The following is a 19,097-nucleotide window of genomic DNA, read 5'->3' on the forward strand; positions in this document are numbered from 1 at the left end:
GTCGTTTCCACACCATTTCATGCGCCCACGCGGGGCCAGCGCCACCCTGAATGTCACTAGCATCGAGAAGAGGGGGAGGGGGTGACGGATGCCCAGCCGACGCCGAGAGGAGGAGGAGACACCGAGGTGTGGCAGCAGAAAGTGAGGAGGGAGATGCAACACCCGATCTACTTTTGAAACATCCAGATTCAACATTTGCAACATACGTCTGGAGATAGATGAAACACTTAAAACATGCATCAGAAACACTTTCGAAAACACATGAAAAACACTTGAAAACCATGTAAAACATACGCAACATTCAGATAAAACACTTGCAACATATGTGTCAAACATATGCAACATCGACATAAACACACTTGCAACGTATGTTTAGAAAAAACAGATAAAACATTGGGAACAGAAGCTTGCAAAACATATGTGTACAACCATTGCAACATATGCAACATCCCGAACTACTTTTGCAACATCCTCACGAAACAATTGCAACATACCTCTGAAACACTTGAAACATTCGCTTGCAACATGCGTTTTCAGCACAATGTCACCTTGCTACTTGGATGAACGGACGCTCGTTGTTGTGGAGCTCGACACTAACACGGAGGTCAGTGACGGCGCATGAAGCTCGCCGATGCAGTAGCGGCATGGCCCTCCTGCAATTCTCCAATGCTTGATCGTGGCCTAGGGTCGGCCCTGTTGCTGTAACTCCAGCGTTGCTGCTCGCTTGACCGTAGTCGTCCAGCGCCGTCCACTTGTAGGGGATGGGGCGCGGCGCAGCCAGCGACGGGTGTGCGGCATGGTGGGGGGAAGGGCGCGACGGGTCCGGGGCGCAGTTGGGGAAGGGGCTGCAGCGGGGCGGACAGACGAGTGCCCGAAAGCGCTCAACCAGGCCACGATGGGCGGATGAGTGGCTGAGCGTTTCTGTTTTTTTTTTTTCATTGCTTCCGGTTCTTATGTGGATCGTAGCAAGCAGTAGGAAACGAATGACGCAGTACCAAAGAGGCTTATAGGTGAAGATGAAAACGTTTACCTTAAGACAAATTAACCTGGGACGAAGCAGTACACAGAGGTTCCACTGAACACCATCAGTGAGGCACTAGCCCGATGTCCAAGGCAACACTTGGAATTTCAGTCCTTTATTTTTTTTTCTTCGAGTCTAGTATCCTCCGCAACTGCGCTTGTACAGTACACACTGGCCCTGTTTGATAGAGCGGTCAGAAAAAAGGCTTTTCAGTTAAGCTGTAGAAATCAATAAAGAAAGGCACGCTGAAAATAAGATGGTCTGACTGGCTCCAGTGTTTAGTACAAATGGGAGCTGACGAGCTGTCGGCAGAAGCATAGCCAGAAAAAAACTAAAAAAAGTATTGTTTTGGCTGTTTGTTTTAGTTTATTTTTGTCGTAAGCAGCTTATAAGTTGTACAGAAACTAAGTCAACTGTCATCAGCATTGAGGGTAAGATTTGTGCTCGGTCTATAATATAATCACAGTGTCCCCTACCTACCTGTCAATGCAGTCTTATATAATATATCTGGAGTTAACTAATGAGAACCAAATCCATGCATGGTTATTTAGTCCTCAGATTTTATTGGTGTAAAAAGATGCATGTTGCCAATGATATCTATCTCCCTTCTGACCATCTTTCCACAAATCACATACCCTATATATACTAAAAAAATACTACGTGCAAAGAAAGTAACCAAATGTAACCGGCATTGCGTAGTAAGAGCATCTCCAAGAGTACCTAATATTTTCTTCTTAAAAACACAAAGTTTACAACTCCTAAGAAATTATTGAAAAGAATAAAGAAGACCATCTCCAAGAGTTTTTAATAATCTACTCCTAAAATATAGAAGACAATTTTACATTAGAAATCCTATACTATTTCTAAATTATCCTAACCACTTTTATATATTTTTTCTCTCTTGTACATTTGCATCAGGAACCCTTTCCTACTCTTTATTCTTTTCACGCCCTTCTACCTTTAGATTGCCCGACAAACACGCGGGGGAGAGAGAAGATACGCGCAACTCGGAAGCGCGTAACTTTACGCGGAACGGGGTGACTTTTTCCAAGTTCTAAAAGATTAGGAAGATGGATTATGAGTTGTTGGAGAGAGAACTTTTCTCATCTTGCTAAAAACCAAGAATTAGGAAGGGATTTAGGGGACTCTCGGAGATGCTCTAAGAAAAGTAAAAAGTCCAATGTTTACTGTTCTCCACCAATCTTACTGGTCAAACATTGCAAACAACGCCCGTCCGATTCAGGCGTTTCATTTCACCAACATTGCTGGAACCATTACCGTCATGGGCGTGCATAAATAGCATCACTTCCTCACAAGTTACAAATCAAATCGATCAAACTGAAACCAAGTGGTGTGTGTTGGTTAGCTATAGCAAGTAGCGCCACTGTCATTGCCATTGCCGCCATGGGGAAGATCTCCATGGCAGCACTCATCCTCTGCATGTCCCTTGTCGCCCTCTCCACGGCAGTTTCCGTTGGCGAGGCAGCGGTTGTGGAGCATACCTTTGTTGTAAGTAAATATACATCAGTTTCTATTAGCTAGGTTCATGTTTAGTGATATTTGAAGGAAATATATATAGAATTTCCATCGATTTTGTTTCAATAAGGCTCTCATTTAGTGATATTAGAAGTAAATTTCATTAGGCATTTTGCTAACTAAAATGGCGTTAAGATCCAAATATTATTCAGAAAACAATATTGATGCTCACTACACTATTACAAAAATTCAGATTTTGAAGACGCTATATTCTTTTCCACAACGGGCTCTGCTCTACTCCCTCTGTCACTTTTTAAGTGTCGCCAGAATTATATATAGAAAAGACTATTACCAATTGTATCTCCAAATAAGTGCATTATAAAAATATATGCAATGATTAATCTATTGATACTTATTACGCACTATAAATGTTAATAGTCTGTTGTATATATTTGGTTAAAGCTGAGTATGTTTAACTCCTCGATATGTGAGAACGACAGTTAATGAAAGGGACTACAGTCTCGATATGTTTAACCCCTAATGCCATGACTCATATCAATAAATTGGTATTCACTTTTTTAGAGGTGTTCGGCTTAAGACTACAGTCTCGAAAAATATGGGTATTTGTAGATGTCGTCTTAACTGGCTTCGTATGGAAATGCCATTTGCACAGGTATCACTTAAGATGACCACCTACGAAAGGGTTATACCGCTAAAAATACATGTCTAGCAGTAGTTAATTGGATGTCTATGAAAGCAAACCATTTTCTAGAGGTCTTTGGCCAAACAACTTCCTCCTGATTTTTGCATCTTCTAAAAATTACTTTTGGAATGTAGTGGTCCTAGTGCTTATTTCTATAATAAGCCTTAAAAGATGAGAAATAATAACAATTTTTATGATCTTGGGAAGTAACCAGGGACAAAATTATAGTGTAACTAATGAGGTTATGAAACTTTACATAGCAGGTACCAACTTTGGTACCTCCTAGTACTGACTATGTTTCTAAATAAATAAATTCCTAGTGTTGTCTTATTAAGTCAAACCTTTTAAAATTTGATCAAATTTATAGAAAAATGTAAAGATTTATGACACCAAATTAGTTTATCATTAGATGCGTCATAAACTACATTTTTATAAAATGCTTATCTGGTTTAATAAATGTTTGTGTTTTTTCTATAAATTTGATGAAACATAAAAAGTTTACTTAATTTAAGATGACTCTAAGAATTGATTTATTCAGAAACGGTGGATGGAGTATAGTTTTGTGGTACCCCTCTATTACCGTCAAACTAGCATAAATAAAATAATTGTTTGCATTCGACAAGCTTGTGATGATGTGACATTTTATCATTGTGCTCCAATTTAGAACTCTCGATGGGCTTGTTTGCTAGCTAGACAGGTTTAAGACGGGTCGTTAAACACTGACATTTATAGTAAACTACCTTGACCAACCTTGGCTTGTCAAACAGGTCCACGAGATGAACGTGACCCACCTGTGCAACACGACTAAGATCTACGTGGTGAACGGCCAGTTCCCTGGCCCACAGATCGACGTCACCGACGGCGACACGGTGGTGGTCCACGTCGTGAACCGGCTGGACCACGGCCTGACCATCCACTGGCACGGCGTGCGGCAGATCCGGAGCTGCTGGTTCGACGGCGCGGGCTTCGTCACCGAGTGCCCCATCCCTCCCGGCGCCAACCACACCTACCGCTTCAACCTCACCGGCCAGGTGGGCACGCTGTGGTGGCACGCGCACGTCACCTGCCTCCGCGCCACCATCAACAGCGCCTTCGTCATCCGTCCCAAGCACTAGTAGAGAACAGACCTTTGATCCTCGGCTAAAATGGGCTCTAGTCCCGGCATTTTTTTTGCGCCCAGGACTAGAGATACCTTTAGTCCCGGTTGGTGGCTCCAACCGGGACTACAGGTCCCTCCCAACGACTACTGCGCCAGACAGAGGTGGTAGGGACCTTTAGTCCCGGTTGAAACCACCAACCAGGAATAAAGGTATACTTTTACTCCCGGTTGGTGGCTCCAACCGGGAGTAAAGGTCTACTCCCGGGCCGTGGCTGCGCCCGGGGTTGGAAAGTTACCTTTAGTCCCGGTTGGAGCCACCAACCGGGACTAAAGGTCCCCCTTTATATCCCGGCCATCTCCTTCCTCCTCCCCAAGCCCGAGCTCAGCACATTTTGAAGCTCACTGCACTAGTGTTCTTGCTTCCTCCCTCCATTGTTCCTCCATCCATTCTTCGATTCCTCCGTCGATTTCTTCGATTCCTCCGTCGATTCTTCAGTTGTAAAGGTTACCAATCTCATACTCTCATTTTTCACCATTGTCTTATCTCATTTTGTTCACTATATATATATGGTTCTTTATTGTGGTTTTTTCATTTGTAAGCAATTTGAGCTCAAAATCACTTCAAACTTGCATATTTACATGAATGAAGGTTAAAGTAGCTATTAAAAACTAGTATTCACCGTTCATTTGTAGCATGCATAGCACACTTCATTGTTTAGAGATATAGAGAATTTTAGAGTTTTTTAATTTTATTTGTTTATAAAATGAGAAATTTATAGTGTATTAAAAAATGAGTATAGGGACTAGTGCCTCCGACTGGTATGACAGATGCAATGCAAGGCCGTGCAATAGAAAGCAAATCCGTTCTCTTTTGACGATACGCCCGAACAGCCGGGCCTGACAGATTTGGTGGTTGAACGGGTCCGTCGGCCGTCGCCGTCGATCGACCATAGTATTTTATTGTCCGGAGTCCGGTCCGGGGTGCAATGCAACGCAATGACAATTGACAATGCGTTGCTAGGTTAAAATATAGTCATTTCTATGGACTCCGCGACTAAACATTTTATTTTAACTTTTTATGAAATGAAAAACTTAGAAAATAGTTAGAAAATTATAGAAAATCCGTACTAGTTGAACTTGCGGACCGTGTTCAGCTCGGCGAGCATGTTCTCTGCCGAGCGGTAACGGACATTAAGGAGGAGCTTTGATTCTACGAGGGAGAGCGGCAATGGTCGTGGAAGACCGTGTTCCCTTCCTCGTAGAATTGGAGCTCTTCCTTGACCAAGTGTAGTGCCGTCCGGTGGAGAAATACTCGCCGAGATGATCACGTAAGCAAGGTCAACTAGTACGGATGGTTATTTATTAAAACATGTTTTCGAGCTATAAATCCTGCTGGCCGTCTTCTTCCTCCCCGAGCCCACCTGAGAGCTTAAGTTCAAAATCACTTATTGTGGTTTTTTTCATCATTGTCTTATCACATTTTGTTCACTATATATATATGGTTCTTTATTGTGGTTTTTTTTCATTTGTAAGCAATTTGAGCTCAAAATCACTTCAAGCTTGCATATTTACATGAAGGAAGGTTAAAGTAGCTAGTTGAACTAGCGAACCGTGTTCATTTCGGCGAGCATGTTCTCTGCCGAGCGGTAACGGACGTCAAGGAGGAGCTTTGATTCTACGAGGAAGAGCGGCAACGGTCGTGGAAGACCGTGTTCCCTTCCTCGTAGAATCGGAGCTCTTCCTTGACCAAGTACGGTGCCGTCCGGTGGAGAAATGCTCGCCGAGATGATCACGTAAGCAAGTTCAACTAGTATGGATGGTTATTTATTAACACATCCCGATATCGTCGCAGTAGTCTGTCAATCACCGTACCCAAACGTAGTATATATATAAATATAAACGATAATCGATTGTTATGTGTGTACACTCCCATTCTTCTATTAATTTGCGGAAATATCATATGAATTACTTACCTGCCGCAGTAAAAGACGAGAACACAATGACCATTAAAAATATCATTGTTTAGAGATATAGATAATTTTATAGTTTCTTAATTTTATTTGTTTATAAAATGAGAAATTTATAGTGTATTAAAAAATGAGTATAGAGAGTAGATGGCAACTGCTTCCGGGTCCTCGACCTCTCATGGGTTTCCAAAGCGACTTAGGCCGGGCCTCCCTCTCATTCCATGCGGCAAGTGTCGTGATGAGACGAAGATTGTGATGGAGTACCGAGTGAATAAGGAGGGTCCCAACAAGGATCGTATCTTCTACAAGTGTCCGGATCACAATGTGAGTTATTTTATCGTATTTTATGATTATGGTTAGTTTATACCTATTTTCATGATGGTTGTGATTAAAGTTCTAATTTTTTGTTTTAATTTCAGTGGGATGGCAGTGGACGATGTTCAGGCTTCTACTGGGAGGAAGAGTATGTTGAACTCGTGCAAAAATATCTTGCATAACAGGCAGATACGGCGGCTAATGAGGCAGTGATCCAGCCGAAGAAGCCCAAAGATGTTGCACAATCGGGGGATCTATCTGTTTTAGTTGAGATTGGTCGCGAAATCCTTGTGCTCCTAAAATGTATTTTAGCTTTAGTTCTTTTAGTGGTAGTTGGGATTGTCTACATTGTAGCGATGCTTTCATAAATTTGTACCTTTTGTGGTGGCACGCATGTTGTATAAATAATTAATTATGATCTAGGTTTTAATATGGTATTTATGTCATGTAATGCAGATGAGCCGGCATTAGATGTACAATGCTGATTGTCGCTCCCAAGAGTTCATTGACGGCGTGCATTCTTTGTTACGTGTGGCCGAGGCAAACAAACGCGGCGGTTTCATGTGCTGCCCATGTGCCATATGTAAGAATACGGTGGAATATCCTTGCTCAAGGACTCTTCATTCACACTTGTTCAAGTCGAGTTTCATGCCAAACTATATTTGTTGGACGAAGCACGGAGAAACCGGTGTTGTAATGGAAGAAGGTGAAGAAGAACAATAGGACGACAATGATATTATTCCCGATGGTGCGTGCTTCAATGATACTGCAATGGGAGAAGCTGAAGAAGAGGTAGCCGCAGAAGATGAGCCGGCTGATGATCTTTGTCAGGTCATTCATGACACACAAAGAGAATGTGAAAGTGAAAAGGAGAAGATCAAGTTTGAGCGGATGCTAGAAGATCACAAGAAATTGTTGTACCCAACTTGTGATGCAGGGCAGAAAAAGTTGGGAACCACACTAGAATTGTTGTAATGGAAGGCAAAGAATGGTGTATCTGACAAGGGATTTGGAGAGTTACTAAAAATCCAAAAGAAGATACTTCCGAAGGAGTTACTAAAAATCCAAAAGAAGATGCTTCCGAAGGACAATGAATTGCCCGGCACTACCTATGAAGCAAAACAAGTTGTCTGTCCTATGGGGCTAGAAATCGAGAAGATACATGCATGTCCTAATGACTGCATCCTATACCATGGCAAAGAGTAAGAGAAATTGGATGCATGCCCGGTATGCCATGCATCGCGGTATAAGATCAGGCGAGATGACCCTGGTGATGTTGAGGGCGAACATCCGTGGAAGAAAATCCCTACCAAGGTTATGTGGTATGCTCCTATAATACCATGCTTGAAACATCTGTTCAGAAACAAAAAACATGCAAAATTGTTGCGATGGCACAAAGAAGACCGTAAGGTAGACAATATGTTGAGACACCCTGCTGATGGGTCCCAGTGGAGAGCAATCGACAGAGAATTCCCGGAGTTTGCAAATGACACAAGAAACTTAAGGTTTGCTTTAAGTACAGATGGTATCAATCCTTTTGGAGAGCAGAACAGTAGTCATAGCACTTGGCCTATTACTCTAAGTATCTACAATATTCCTCCTTGGTTATGCATGAAGCGAAAGTTCATTATGATGCCTGTGCTCATCCAAGGCCCGAAGCAACCTGGCAATGACATCGATGTGTACCTGAGACCACATATTGACGAACTTCTTATTTTGTGGAATAAAGAAGGTGTACGTGTGTGGGATGAGTACAAACAGGAACACTTTGATCTACGAGCATTGTTGTTCATCACTGAACCTTGTACATCGTGTGAGCTACACATTCCGAAGGGGAATACCACAATCAAGGTGGCTATCGGTCTTGTTAATCCTATCGACCGAACCAAGACACCAAGGATTCATGGGAATATAATCCAAGAAGGATATGCTACCATCTCGGTAGATAAAGCTGAAAAAGGTTTTAGTGATTTGCCTCTTGACATTCCTTGAGGTGATGGCGAGAAGACTCTAGGAGAAGCAGAGAAGACATTCATTCTATGGCGCAAGCGCTACATCATCATTCCCGGGATGTCGTCTCCACCTCCTCCTGAACTACCTCACCATAGGTGTGGATGAAAACACTACATCATTAATTTATATTGGCTTAAATAATTAACAATTTGCTCATAATAATATGTCATTCCTTTTTTTGTAGCAGATCCTCCCCCAACCTAAATCCAATTGTTCAATCACCAGATCATCATAGTGCTCTGTACGATGACATTGTGTTGGAAGGCGAGGCTGCATCCACACCATCTCCAAGGAGGTCTCCAACGCCGCAGCCGCCACCTCCAAGGAGGTCTCCAACGCCGCTGCCACCACCTCCAAGGAGGTCTCCAATGCCTCCCCTGCCCCCGCCTACCAAGAAGCCAAGTACTAGCAAGAGGCCAGTCCCCGCCGGCAAAGAAAGCCACCGTGAAACCAAGGGCTATTCCCAAAATAGTATCTGAAGAGAAGGAAGAAGTAACTGATGCATATAAAAAAGATATGTCCAGATTCTATGACAAACTTAAAAAGGGTCAAGAAGCAAGGAGAAACCCGGAGAAACCGTACTTCTTCATAGCTCCAGATATTCTAAGAAAAAAGGTGGCTTCTTACCAGCAACAACAGCGGGAATCTCATAAGCCGTCTAAATCAACGTTAACGGACTATGACCGCACTCTCACCAAGTCAATTGAGGCGGCACAGAAAAAGAAGCGGGCAGGGAAAGGAGTTGCACAACTCGGACAACAATTGCACCAATCAGTCCCCCCGCTAGTTGTTGGTAATGAATATGGTTCGAATTTAGGATTAATGCATCAGCCAAACATACCTCCGGATGCCGATTTGGATCACCTTGGTGAATTTATTGAAGAGACTGGTCTCGACCTTTACCAGATGTTTGGTGATGGAAACATTGAGAGTGCGGCGGAGGTTGATATTTGGAAGAAAAAATTTGTACTAGGCCAGAGTCTATACAACCCTCAAGCCTTATGTGATCTGGGGACGCAAATGTACCTGCTAAACAAGTGGTACATGCAGGCGTCTACCAGTGGAGACTTCTGCATTGGTATCAGAATTAGAGACGAACATTGGTTCCGTGGCGATGATGTTATGTATGTTGACTTTGCAGAATTTCATCAACTATGCCACCTGATCTCTCTGGGCAAAGTTATCATTAGCTGCTATTGCCTATAAGTAATAATTCTTTCGATCTATTATTAAACTCATCATATGTATGTATATGCATATAAATTATCCTAACAAGTACTATATATATGTAGATTTACAATGACAGAGCTTAGAAAGGAAGGCTGCAATGAAATTGGTTTTGTTGATCCCCATAAAGTATTCAAAGACCCAGTTACTCCAAAGCCTAATTGGAAGTTTGAGTCAGAGAGTAACCTCATGAACTTCTTAGTGAACCAACGCCACAAGAAGGATATACTCTTTCCTTACAACTTCAAGTGAGTGTTAATAATGTCGATCATCCTTAATGGCTCATATGTTGATTCTAGTTAATTAATGAGTGTTATGCGTTATATCCTATAAACACATGCAGCAATCACTGGATATTGATGGACATCGATCTGGTGAAAAGTCACTTGATAATCTATGACTCGATGAGAAAACCACAACAAGACTACCAAGATATGATAGATATTATCCAGAGGTAATTTCGGTATCTCTAGCAACTATATATACACACAAACATGATGATTAACTATATCTGATGACGTGGCAAATTTTTTATTGGGCAGTGTTTGGAAAACCTTTATTGAGAAGCAACACATGGGAAAATGCAAAGCGCCACTGAATGTAATCCCTTTGAAAGTAAGTCTCATAAATCGCATCATCTTTATTAATTAAACATATAGCTTTCACCGGATCACTAGATTGGATGACAAATCTTTTTCTCGTAAAGTGGTGTCTGAGGCAGGAGCAGGGGAACAACTACTGTGGTTACTATGTTTGCAAGTTTATCAAGGTGGTTTCCCAAAGAACTCCTACAGAGAGACTCAAAGTACGTTAAAAATACACTATATATTCATTTAATTATTATTATTGATTGTGTTACTATGTCTTTATATATATATATATACATATATTAATTTATTTTCCTTTAATTCAAACCTATAGGCTCGATGGTCGGAGGAAAAGGTCATACGGCAAGACCAAATCAAAGCAATTCAAGAGTCTATAGCCGGATTTTTTAATGAGCAGGTCATCGATTCCAAGGGCGAGTTCTACTTCGACCCAACACTGCCATGGAAGCCAAGCTAGAGGATGAGAGGAAACTTGTTATATCACAACAACTGTAATGTAATCTTTTGTAATATATGCACATGAAATAATATAATATAAAATACACATATGCATGCATGCATGTAAATATATATATGATGCATGCATGCATGTATATATATATATATATATATATATATATATATATATATATATATTTCTATGCTTGAATTGTGTGATTTAATACGTTCATTGTGCTTGAACCGAAACATACTATACGCGCGTATAAATGTATAATTAGCAGCGTACAATACGACTTCGAAAACCTATTTTGAAAAGAAAACAAAAAAATGAAAAGAAAAGAAAAAAGAAAAAAAACCTTTAGTCCCGGTTCGTATTACCAACCGGGACTAAAGGTGCCGGCCATCGTGGCATGTCAGGAGGCACCTTTAGTCCCGGTTGGTATTACCCACCGGGACTAAAGGTCCTCCTTTAGTCCCGGTTCCTGACCCGGGACTAAAGGACCCCCTTTAGTCCCAGATGCTGGCTCTCGGGTGGGGAATCGGGACTAGAGGGGTTCCCCACCGGGAGTAAAGCTCTGTTCTCTTCCAGTGAAGGACGGGAGGTACCCGTTCCGTACTCCGCCGGCCAAGGATGTGCCCATCATCATCGGCGAGTGGTGGCAGCTCGACCTCGTGGAGCTGGACCGGAGGATGGCCGACGACAACTTTGATGACAACCCGCTGTCGGCCACCATCAACGGGAAGCTCGGGGACCTCAGCAACTGCTCCGGCGTGCCCGAGGAGAGCTTCGTCCTCGATGTGGAGCGTGGCGAGACCTACCTGCTGAGGATCGTCAACACGGCGTTCTTCTCGGAGTACTACTTCATGGTGGCCGGGCACACGTTCACGGTGGTCGGCGCCGACGGCAACTACCTGACGCCGTTCGAGACGGACATGGTCACCGTTGCGCGGGGCGAGACCATCGACGTGCTGATGACCGCCGACGCGCCGCCCGCGCACTACCACATGGTCGCGCTCGCCAACCAGCCACCGGAGCCGGACCTGCAGATCCCCGTATTCGTCTCGCGCGGCCTCGTCCGCTACGCCGGCGTGCGTGGCGACAACAATGGCCTGCCTGTGCCGGTGCCCCTCATGCCCGACCAGCACAACACCCTGCCGTCCTACTACTTCCATGGCAACCTCACCGGGCTCGCGTACCCGGGGCGCCACCGCGTGCCCATGCACGTCGACGAGCGCCTCTTCGTCACGCTGGGGTTGGGCTCCCTCTGCCGTGGAGGCAAGAAGGTGTGCAAGCGCCGCCGCAGTATCGAGACCATCGTGGTGGCCACCATGAACAACGTCTCCTTCCACCACCCCAACGCCACGTCCCTGCTGGAGCGGTACTACGACTACGGCAATGGCGAGGGCGTGTACACCGAGGACTTTCCGGTGAAGCCGCCGCACCCATACAACTACTCCAACAGGGAGCTGATCCCGCCGGGGCCGTTGGAGGAGGCGCTTGAGCCGACGTTCAAGGCGACCAAGCTCCGGCGGTTCAAGTACAACACGACGGTGGAGATCGTGTTCCAGAGCACGGCACTGCTGCAGAGTTACTCCAACCCCATGCACCTCCATGGATACGACTTCTTTGTGCTTGCGCAGGGGCTTGGCAACTTCGATCCCAAGAGGGACGTGGCCAAGTTCAACTACCACAACCCACAGCTAAGGAACACCATGCAAGTGCCCAGGACAGGATGGGCCGCAATCCGCTTCGTCACAGACAATCCAGGTACTGCCACTGGACAAGCTCAACTTTGATCCTAGTTTTTGCAAACATAGACACTCATACATGCACATATATTTAGTGTACAGACTAAACTTTAGTCCCTACCACCCTGTATGATGGACTAATGGTCATTGAAACTACTATACAAAGACCAAAACATCACTAATGCACAAAATCTCCAACTCCTCCTTCGCCTCCTCCGCCGCATTTGTGAGGGGCAGGGGTGTCTTTTTGGGCTGGTTTAGTTCTCTTTAGTCACCCCAAGGAACTAATGGACTAATTGGTTTAGTCACCCTGTTTGGGTCCTTAGGGGCTAAAAGAGAACTAAAAGGGGATGACTAAAGTTTAGTCACCCCAATCCAAACAGGCCCTTACCACAACGAATGGAAGCACATATCCTAGTTTTATGAGCATCTTCAAAATATAAGTGAATTACAAAGTATCATGCATTTACCTAATCATCTTCCTTGCTTGAATCTTGATGGGTAGGAATGTGGTACTTGCATTGCCACTTTGAGTTTCACATTGTGATGGGCATGGCGACAGCGTTCATCGTTGAGAATGGGCCAACACCAGAGACCAGCCTTCCTCCACCACCACCAGAATACAAGAGATGTGGTGCCAATGGTCTTAGTCAACCATAGAGTTTTCATCTAGATCAACAATACTGGGTCCAACTTTTTTAGATATATGACTATATGTTGAATAAAGACGGAGGTCGGTGAATGTCATGTTTCGTCATATATTATTTATTGGTTATTTTTGTTGTGTAAGATGATTTAATTATTTTACTACTTTCATATTTCAATGTATGCATGCGTCAAGATGTAATAAGAACTAAAACATATGTACCAAGTTCAGTTGATGTTGTTATTGGGTTTTCCCTTGCCTCATTAAAATGACACTCGGATATATCAGGGGGGGGGGGGGGGGTGGTTAATTTCTCCTCATCATAGGCCCATATTGCTCTTTCTTGCCAAACCCAAGTTCACGAGGCATATACATGGCTGTCGCAGTCCTTCTGTCAACCTAAGCACAAGGTGTTTCTTTTTTTTTTTGGCTTCTACTCAGTGATAGGCTAAGCACAAGAAATATATTCTGAGGAGAACACATATATATGCATCTTGATTATTACAATGGTTTCTTATGCCAAAATAATAATGAAGAAACTCTGGAGCGCCTGTTCATGAATTGCATGTTTGCAAGAAATTGCTGGGACTTTCTTACAAATTGTGATACCTACAAATTGCACAACTGAGGAAGCTTTCTTCATGAATGCAGTAATTATTATGTGATGCGTAATTTGGACAACAAGAATGGATTAATCTTCAACAACATACCTGCTAGCATATAGAACTGCAAGGAGATTTTCTCTAGAGAATTGTCTCTGTTTGTGCACAGAGCATAAAAAGCAAGCTCATTTCTGTTTGAATTATGCATGACTATTCTGTAATCTTCCTTTCTGCGCTTCTTTTCTTTTGATCCTTTTTTTTTTTGTTCTTGAGCTTTGTACTTGTACCTCTTAAGTGTTTTAAAAGTATTCTTTTTCAGTAGGGGCTTCGGCCTCTCCTGTTCTTCTCTCAATAAAAAAAAAATTAATACACTGGACACATTCTCGTGTAAGCACTAGGATACTCTTCTCATCTTGAAAAATTAAGCAATTTATGTGATATTCAGACAAACTATTGCTATGGATTCCATATGGTAATTTATAAATAAATAATCACAGCAACAAAGAGTGCAGGCTACACTTTGTATCATCAAGGCAAAAACCTCAAGATAATATAATGAAAGGAAGACAAATATATTCAACAGACAGCTCCATACAATATTTCAATCATGGATTGTCAATGTGTCCTTATTTCATATCAAAATATTGCATAAGTACCTTATTCATATAGTGGAGAAAGATTCAAGAAATAAAATCAAAGCTTCTACTAAAACACTACATTTCTTCAAAGTACCTTAGATGATCTGCTAAGACCACAACATTCATGCATCTGCCAATGCTAAGATTGTAAAGCTTCTACTCACTGCGCTCCAAGAGTGTGTTCGCCTTACTTCTAGTCTGCAGTGGTTGTTGTAACATGGCCACCGCGAGTGGCGGAGACCTACGCAGTCAGCAGGTTACGAGGGCATCTCCGACCTGTTACCAAAGCAGAGGTTGTGCTCCCACGCCTCCAAACCCGGGAAAGAGAACGGTTTGTTAGATTGAGCTTGCAGGTTGCGGACGACGGCCCTGGCGCGGTCTCCGCCCGGCCGGCTCGCAGGCGTCTCCGGCTGATGGGGCGGAGGCCGCTCCGCCAGGAGACTAATTAAATGCCAGCATTGTTTGGGTATGTGCAGGTAACCAGATCAGGGCGCTCGTGGATTGAGCGGGTGCTCCAGCATGGTCTCCGCCCGTCGGGGTGAAGACCCAAGCAGGAGATCGGCGATCCTGGGATGCCGGAGGCCTACGGCTTCGACACTCCCAGAGGCGGAGGCCCGAAGGCTCGTCGTCGGATCCCGAGGCCGGACAGAGCGGAGACCTATGGCGGAGGCCCTAAAGCCCATCGCCGAGTCCTGAGGCTCGATGGGCCAGTTGATCATGCAGGCCCAGTACCAGATGGCGGCATGGCAAGATTACCCCTGTGGGGGTATTAACCCCTATACCCTTACGTCTAAGCTTGGGCCGGCCCGGATCGATGGGTCCGGTCCACCCGAAGGACGACGTGCGGCCCAGCCAACCTGATCGGAGTCCCGCACAAGGAGTCAAGGTGGATTTGGCGATCAAGCAGGATCCTGGTCGGTTAGAATAGGAATCCTTATCCGGCCACATATGGCAATTGTAACTGACTAGGATTAGTTTCCAGATCTGTAACCCTGCCCCCCGGACTATATAAGGCGGACAGGGGATCCCTCTAAAAAACATCTCTCATTGACATACAGCAATACAAATCAGACGCAGGACGTAGGTGTTACGCCTTCTTGGCGGCCGAACCTGGATAAAACCTTGTGTCTGTCTTGCGTCACCGTCTTGTTTGTAGTTTGCGCATCTGTCTGCCGACAATCTACTACCTTGGGCATACCCCTAGGTAGACTGCCGACCATATTTCGTCGACAGTGGCGCGCCAGGTAGGAGGTGTGCGTACTGCTCTCCAAGCAAACAAGATGGTCATCGTTTCCGCCTCCATGGCGACGCCGAACGGCCTCAACTTCACCGTCGGCCAGATCACCTGGACCACTGGCTCTGACGACTTCATCGCCATGACCACGGAGGAGGCGTGGATTTAGTCTGCGCCGACCACTGCTTCACCTACATCGGCTACGGCTCCGACCACGACGGGTACGGCTCCGACCATGATGGATCTGGCTCTGACCACGGTACGTCTGGCTCCGACCATGATGGATCTGGCTCCGACCATGGTACATCTGGCTCCGACCATGCCTGCATCATCTTTAGCCACGCCAACGACTCGTCATCCGCTTCCCCGCTACAAAGGGAAGCAGATCGACAACACCGACCTGCTCAACTCCATCGATCGGGTCGGCACCAAACTCGCTGAAACCCTAGCTCTGGTAGGTATGATTCAAAGTCAACCTAACGAGTAGGTAACCGCTCCCCACAACAGATCTACCCGACCAGCTCGGACCAGTCGTCCTGCATGACTTGGTACAGATCTCGTGGTCTTATTTACTCCTGAAGGGCGCTCCGCTCGTCGCCGGCCAGCCTCCGCGACGGGTCTCCGGCTCTCCGAGTACGAAGCCTCGATGGAGAACCACCAGGTCCAGCCTTACGGCCTACGAAACGCTGCCTCTAGCTACACGTATAACCTACAACGCCGCTTGGATCTATGTTTTATGCACCGACCTCGGCCGAAGCTGCGCGACTTCGTCAACATGATCCGGACTGAAGATTATCAAGAAGGATCCATCCACACAGTCCAAGAGGGCGACTCCAGCTCCTCGTCTGGCATCGCATCTAAAGCATCTGTACACATCGAGCTTCAGCATCACGAAGACGACGGCACCAAGTACGATCTAGATCTGCCAGACCACGCCCCGGGGTTTTCACAATTCATGTCTTTCCCGCCAAGACGAGGGGATTTGATCCATGTTGCCAGCAATGACGAACCGCCGGTGGTTGGCGAAACAGAACAAGAAAGGACCACGCGCGAAGCACGCAATATTGACCGGTTCAATCGCCGACAAATCGAAGCCGAAGCAGACCAGGAGGTGCGACGCATAAGGGTCCAGCCACGCGACCTCAACGATGCTTTCGACAGGGTGGGGGACAAACAGGTCTTCAGGACTCCAAGTGCCAACGTAGCCATCGCCATGGCAACAATGCAATAGCTACCCAACACCCCGGAAACCCAAGCGGTTCGCGATGAAATACAAGCCTATCTAACGGCTGCCATGGCCCAGACCGCAGAGATTGTAAATCAAGTCCGGGCTCCATCCGTCTCAGTCGAGTCAAGCCACAGCCGCCAGCTTCCAAGTCGCTCACAGCCACTCAACCCACGTGGCTCGCGCAACAACAACCCGTCAGACAACCGTCAAGGCGGAAACGGTGGCCATGACGGTGGTCAGGATGACAACCACCGTCGGGAGGACAACCGTCGCGACGTCCGGGACGATAATCACCGAGACAACCACGACAATCGCCGCGATAACCGCGGTCGCAGGGCTAATCCAGATGGCAATCGAGATCGCCGCGATGGCAATAACGATCTCCGCCATTACCTTGGTGGACGCGATCTACGCACTCGCATCAACTAGAGAGCCGACGATCGAGCATCCCACGAAAGCTATCGCCGTATGGAGTATGACACTGCCCATGGTCCACCGGGTTTGAAGCAGTTTACTCCACACCTTCACCAAGTCATATGGCCCAAGAATTTCAAGCTCGAGAAACTTCAGAAGTACGACGGCAAAGAAAACCCCGAATTATGGGTCATGCTCTACGAAACCGCGTGCAGATCAGCCATGGCTGACGAGCACATCATGTCTAACTACTTCCTAGTCGCTGTTGGCCATGCAGGTCACCAATGGCTGGTCAGCTTGCCGGCGAACTACTTTGATTCTTGGCAGGAGCTTAAGCAAGTCTTCATTGACAATTTCATCGCTACTTGTGAACAACCGGGCAACAAGTACGATCTGCAACAGATCCGAGATCGAAAAGATGAGCCACTGCGCGAGTACGTCTGGCGTTTCTTAGAGATGTGCATCAAGGTCCCATCAATCTCTGACAACGAGGCAATCGAGGCTTTCATCACTGGCCTCCGCTTCCACGATGCCCTAAGAGACAAGCTCCTCCGGAAGAGACCTGAATCGGTCACAGCGCTCCTATCCACCGCTAAGCAATATGCGGACGCCGACGACGCCAAGAAGATAATTATTGAAGAAGCAGCAAGGGTTCCACGCTCCGATCACCCCTCACACCACGACGACTACCGCGGCAACCGTGGTCGGAATGACAGTTTTGACCACCGCAACCAGCGCAACGACTCCCGCGACCACCGCGACCAACGTAATCAGCGGCGTAACCGCCGTGACGATTACAGGAGCAAGCGTGCTTGGGAAGACGACAGCGAGGTCAATACCATTAAAAAGGGTGGCGGACGTCGTAACTACAAAGACGACTATGCCAAAGCATTGAAGGGGCCCTGCCAGCTCCATCCTAAGTCAAACCATACCATGGAGAATTGCCGCATTCTCAAGTCTATCTATACACGTCAATAGGCTCCGGATACATCCAACAAGCCTAACGATGCAGCGGAACAGCGCAATGAGGATAACGACGACGACGATGCAGACCCTCATCACAAGTACATCAGGCCAACCGATCGCGTGCACACCATCATCGGAGGCAAAGTGTCCATCGAGACCAAGCGGGAACGCAAGCTGCTCGCCCGTGCTTGCTTGAACGTGGCCAACGCCGATAACCTCCTCACCGATCCCCAGCTCCCTCCGTGGTCTCACCGTGAAATCTCTTTCAGCAGGAAGGACCAATGGGCCGCAATACCGGAGCCAGGACGTTTTCCCCTGGTCCTCGATCCTTGTATCAACAAGGTCCAGTTCGACAGAGTACTGATTGATGGCGGCAACTCCATCGATATACTGTTCAAGAACAGTCTGCCCGCCATGAAGATAGCTCAGGCGGATCTTAAGCCATACGAGGCACAGTTCTGGGGTATTCTCCCCGGACAGAGCTCTACACCTCTCGGGCAGATCACGCTACCTGTGCAGTTTGGGACCCCGGACCACTTCCGCACTGACTATGTCAACTTTGTGGTCGCTGACTTCGACGGCACCTACCATGCTATTCTTGGTCGACCGTCGTTCACCAAGTTCATGGCCATACCTCATTATAGGTATCTGGTGCTCAAGATGCCTACCGAGAAAGGAGTCCTAACCCTCCGAGGTAACATGTATGCTGCTTACACCTGCGAAGACGACAGTTTCAAAATAGCAGAGGCC

At 45.9% G+C, this 19,097-nt stretch overlaps 1 protein-coding gene across 1 annotated transcript; it reads left to right on the forward strand.

Annotated features, from left to right (window-relative positions):
- Positions 1 to 2,425: 2,425 nt before the first annotated feature.
- LOC136485554 (laccase-19-like) lies at positions 2,426 to 13,279 on the forward strand. Its single transcript, XM_066482407.1, has 4 exons — positions 2,426 to 2,530; positions 3,968 to 4,305; positions 11,461 to 12,638; positions 13,125 to 13,279. The coding sequence occupies exons 1-4, from the start codon at positions 2,426 to 2,428 to the stop codon at positions 13,277 to 13,279; spliced, it is 1,776 nt and encodes a 591-aa protein (XP_066338504.1).
- Positions 13,280 to 19,097: the final 5,818 nt, after the last annotated feature.

This window comes from Miscanthus floridulus, chromosome 10 (assembly GCF_019320115.1).
Source record: "Miscanthus floridulus cultivar M001 chromosome 10, ASM1932011v1, whole genome shotgun sequence".
Taxonomy (NCBI): Eukaryota; Viridiplantae; Streptophyta; class Magnoliopsida; order Poales; family Poaceae; genus Miscanthus; species Miscanthus floridulus.

Coding starts and splice junctions, on each gene's coding strand:
- LOC136485554 (XM_066482407.1), top strand. CDS start 2,426: ATGGGGAAGATCTCCATGGCAGCACTCATCCTCTGCATGTCCCTTGTC. Junction 2,531..3,967: donor TTGTGGAGCATACCTTTGTT/GTAAGTAAATAT, acceptor CTTGTCAAACAG/GTCCACGAGATGAACGTGAC. Junction 12,639..13,124: donor CTTCGTCACAGACAATCCAG/GTACTGCCACTG, acceptor CTTGATGGGTAG/GAATGTGGTACTTGCATTGC.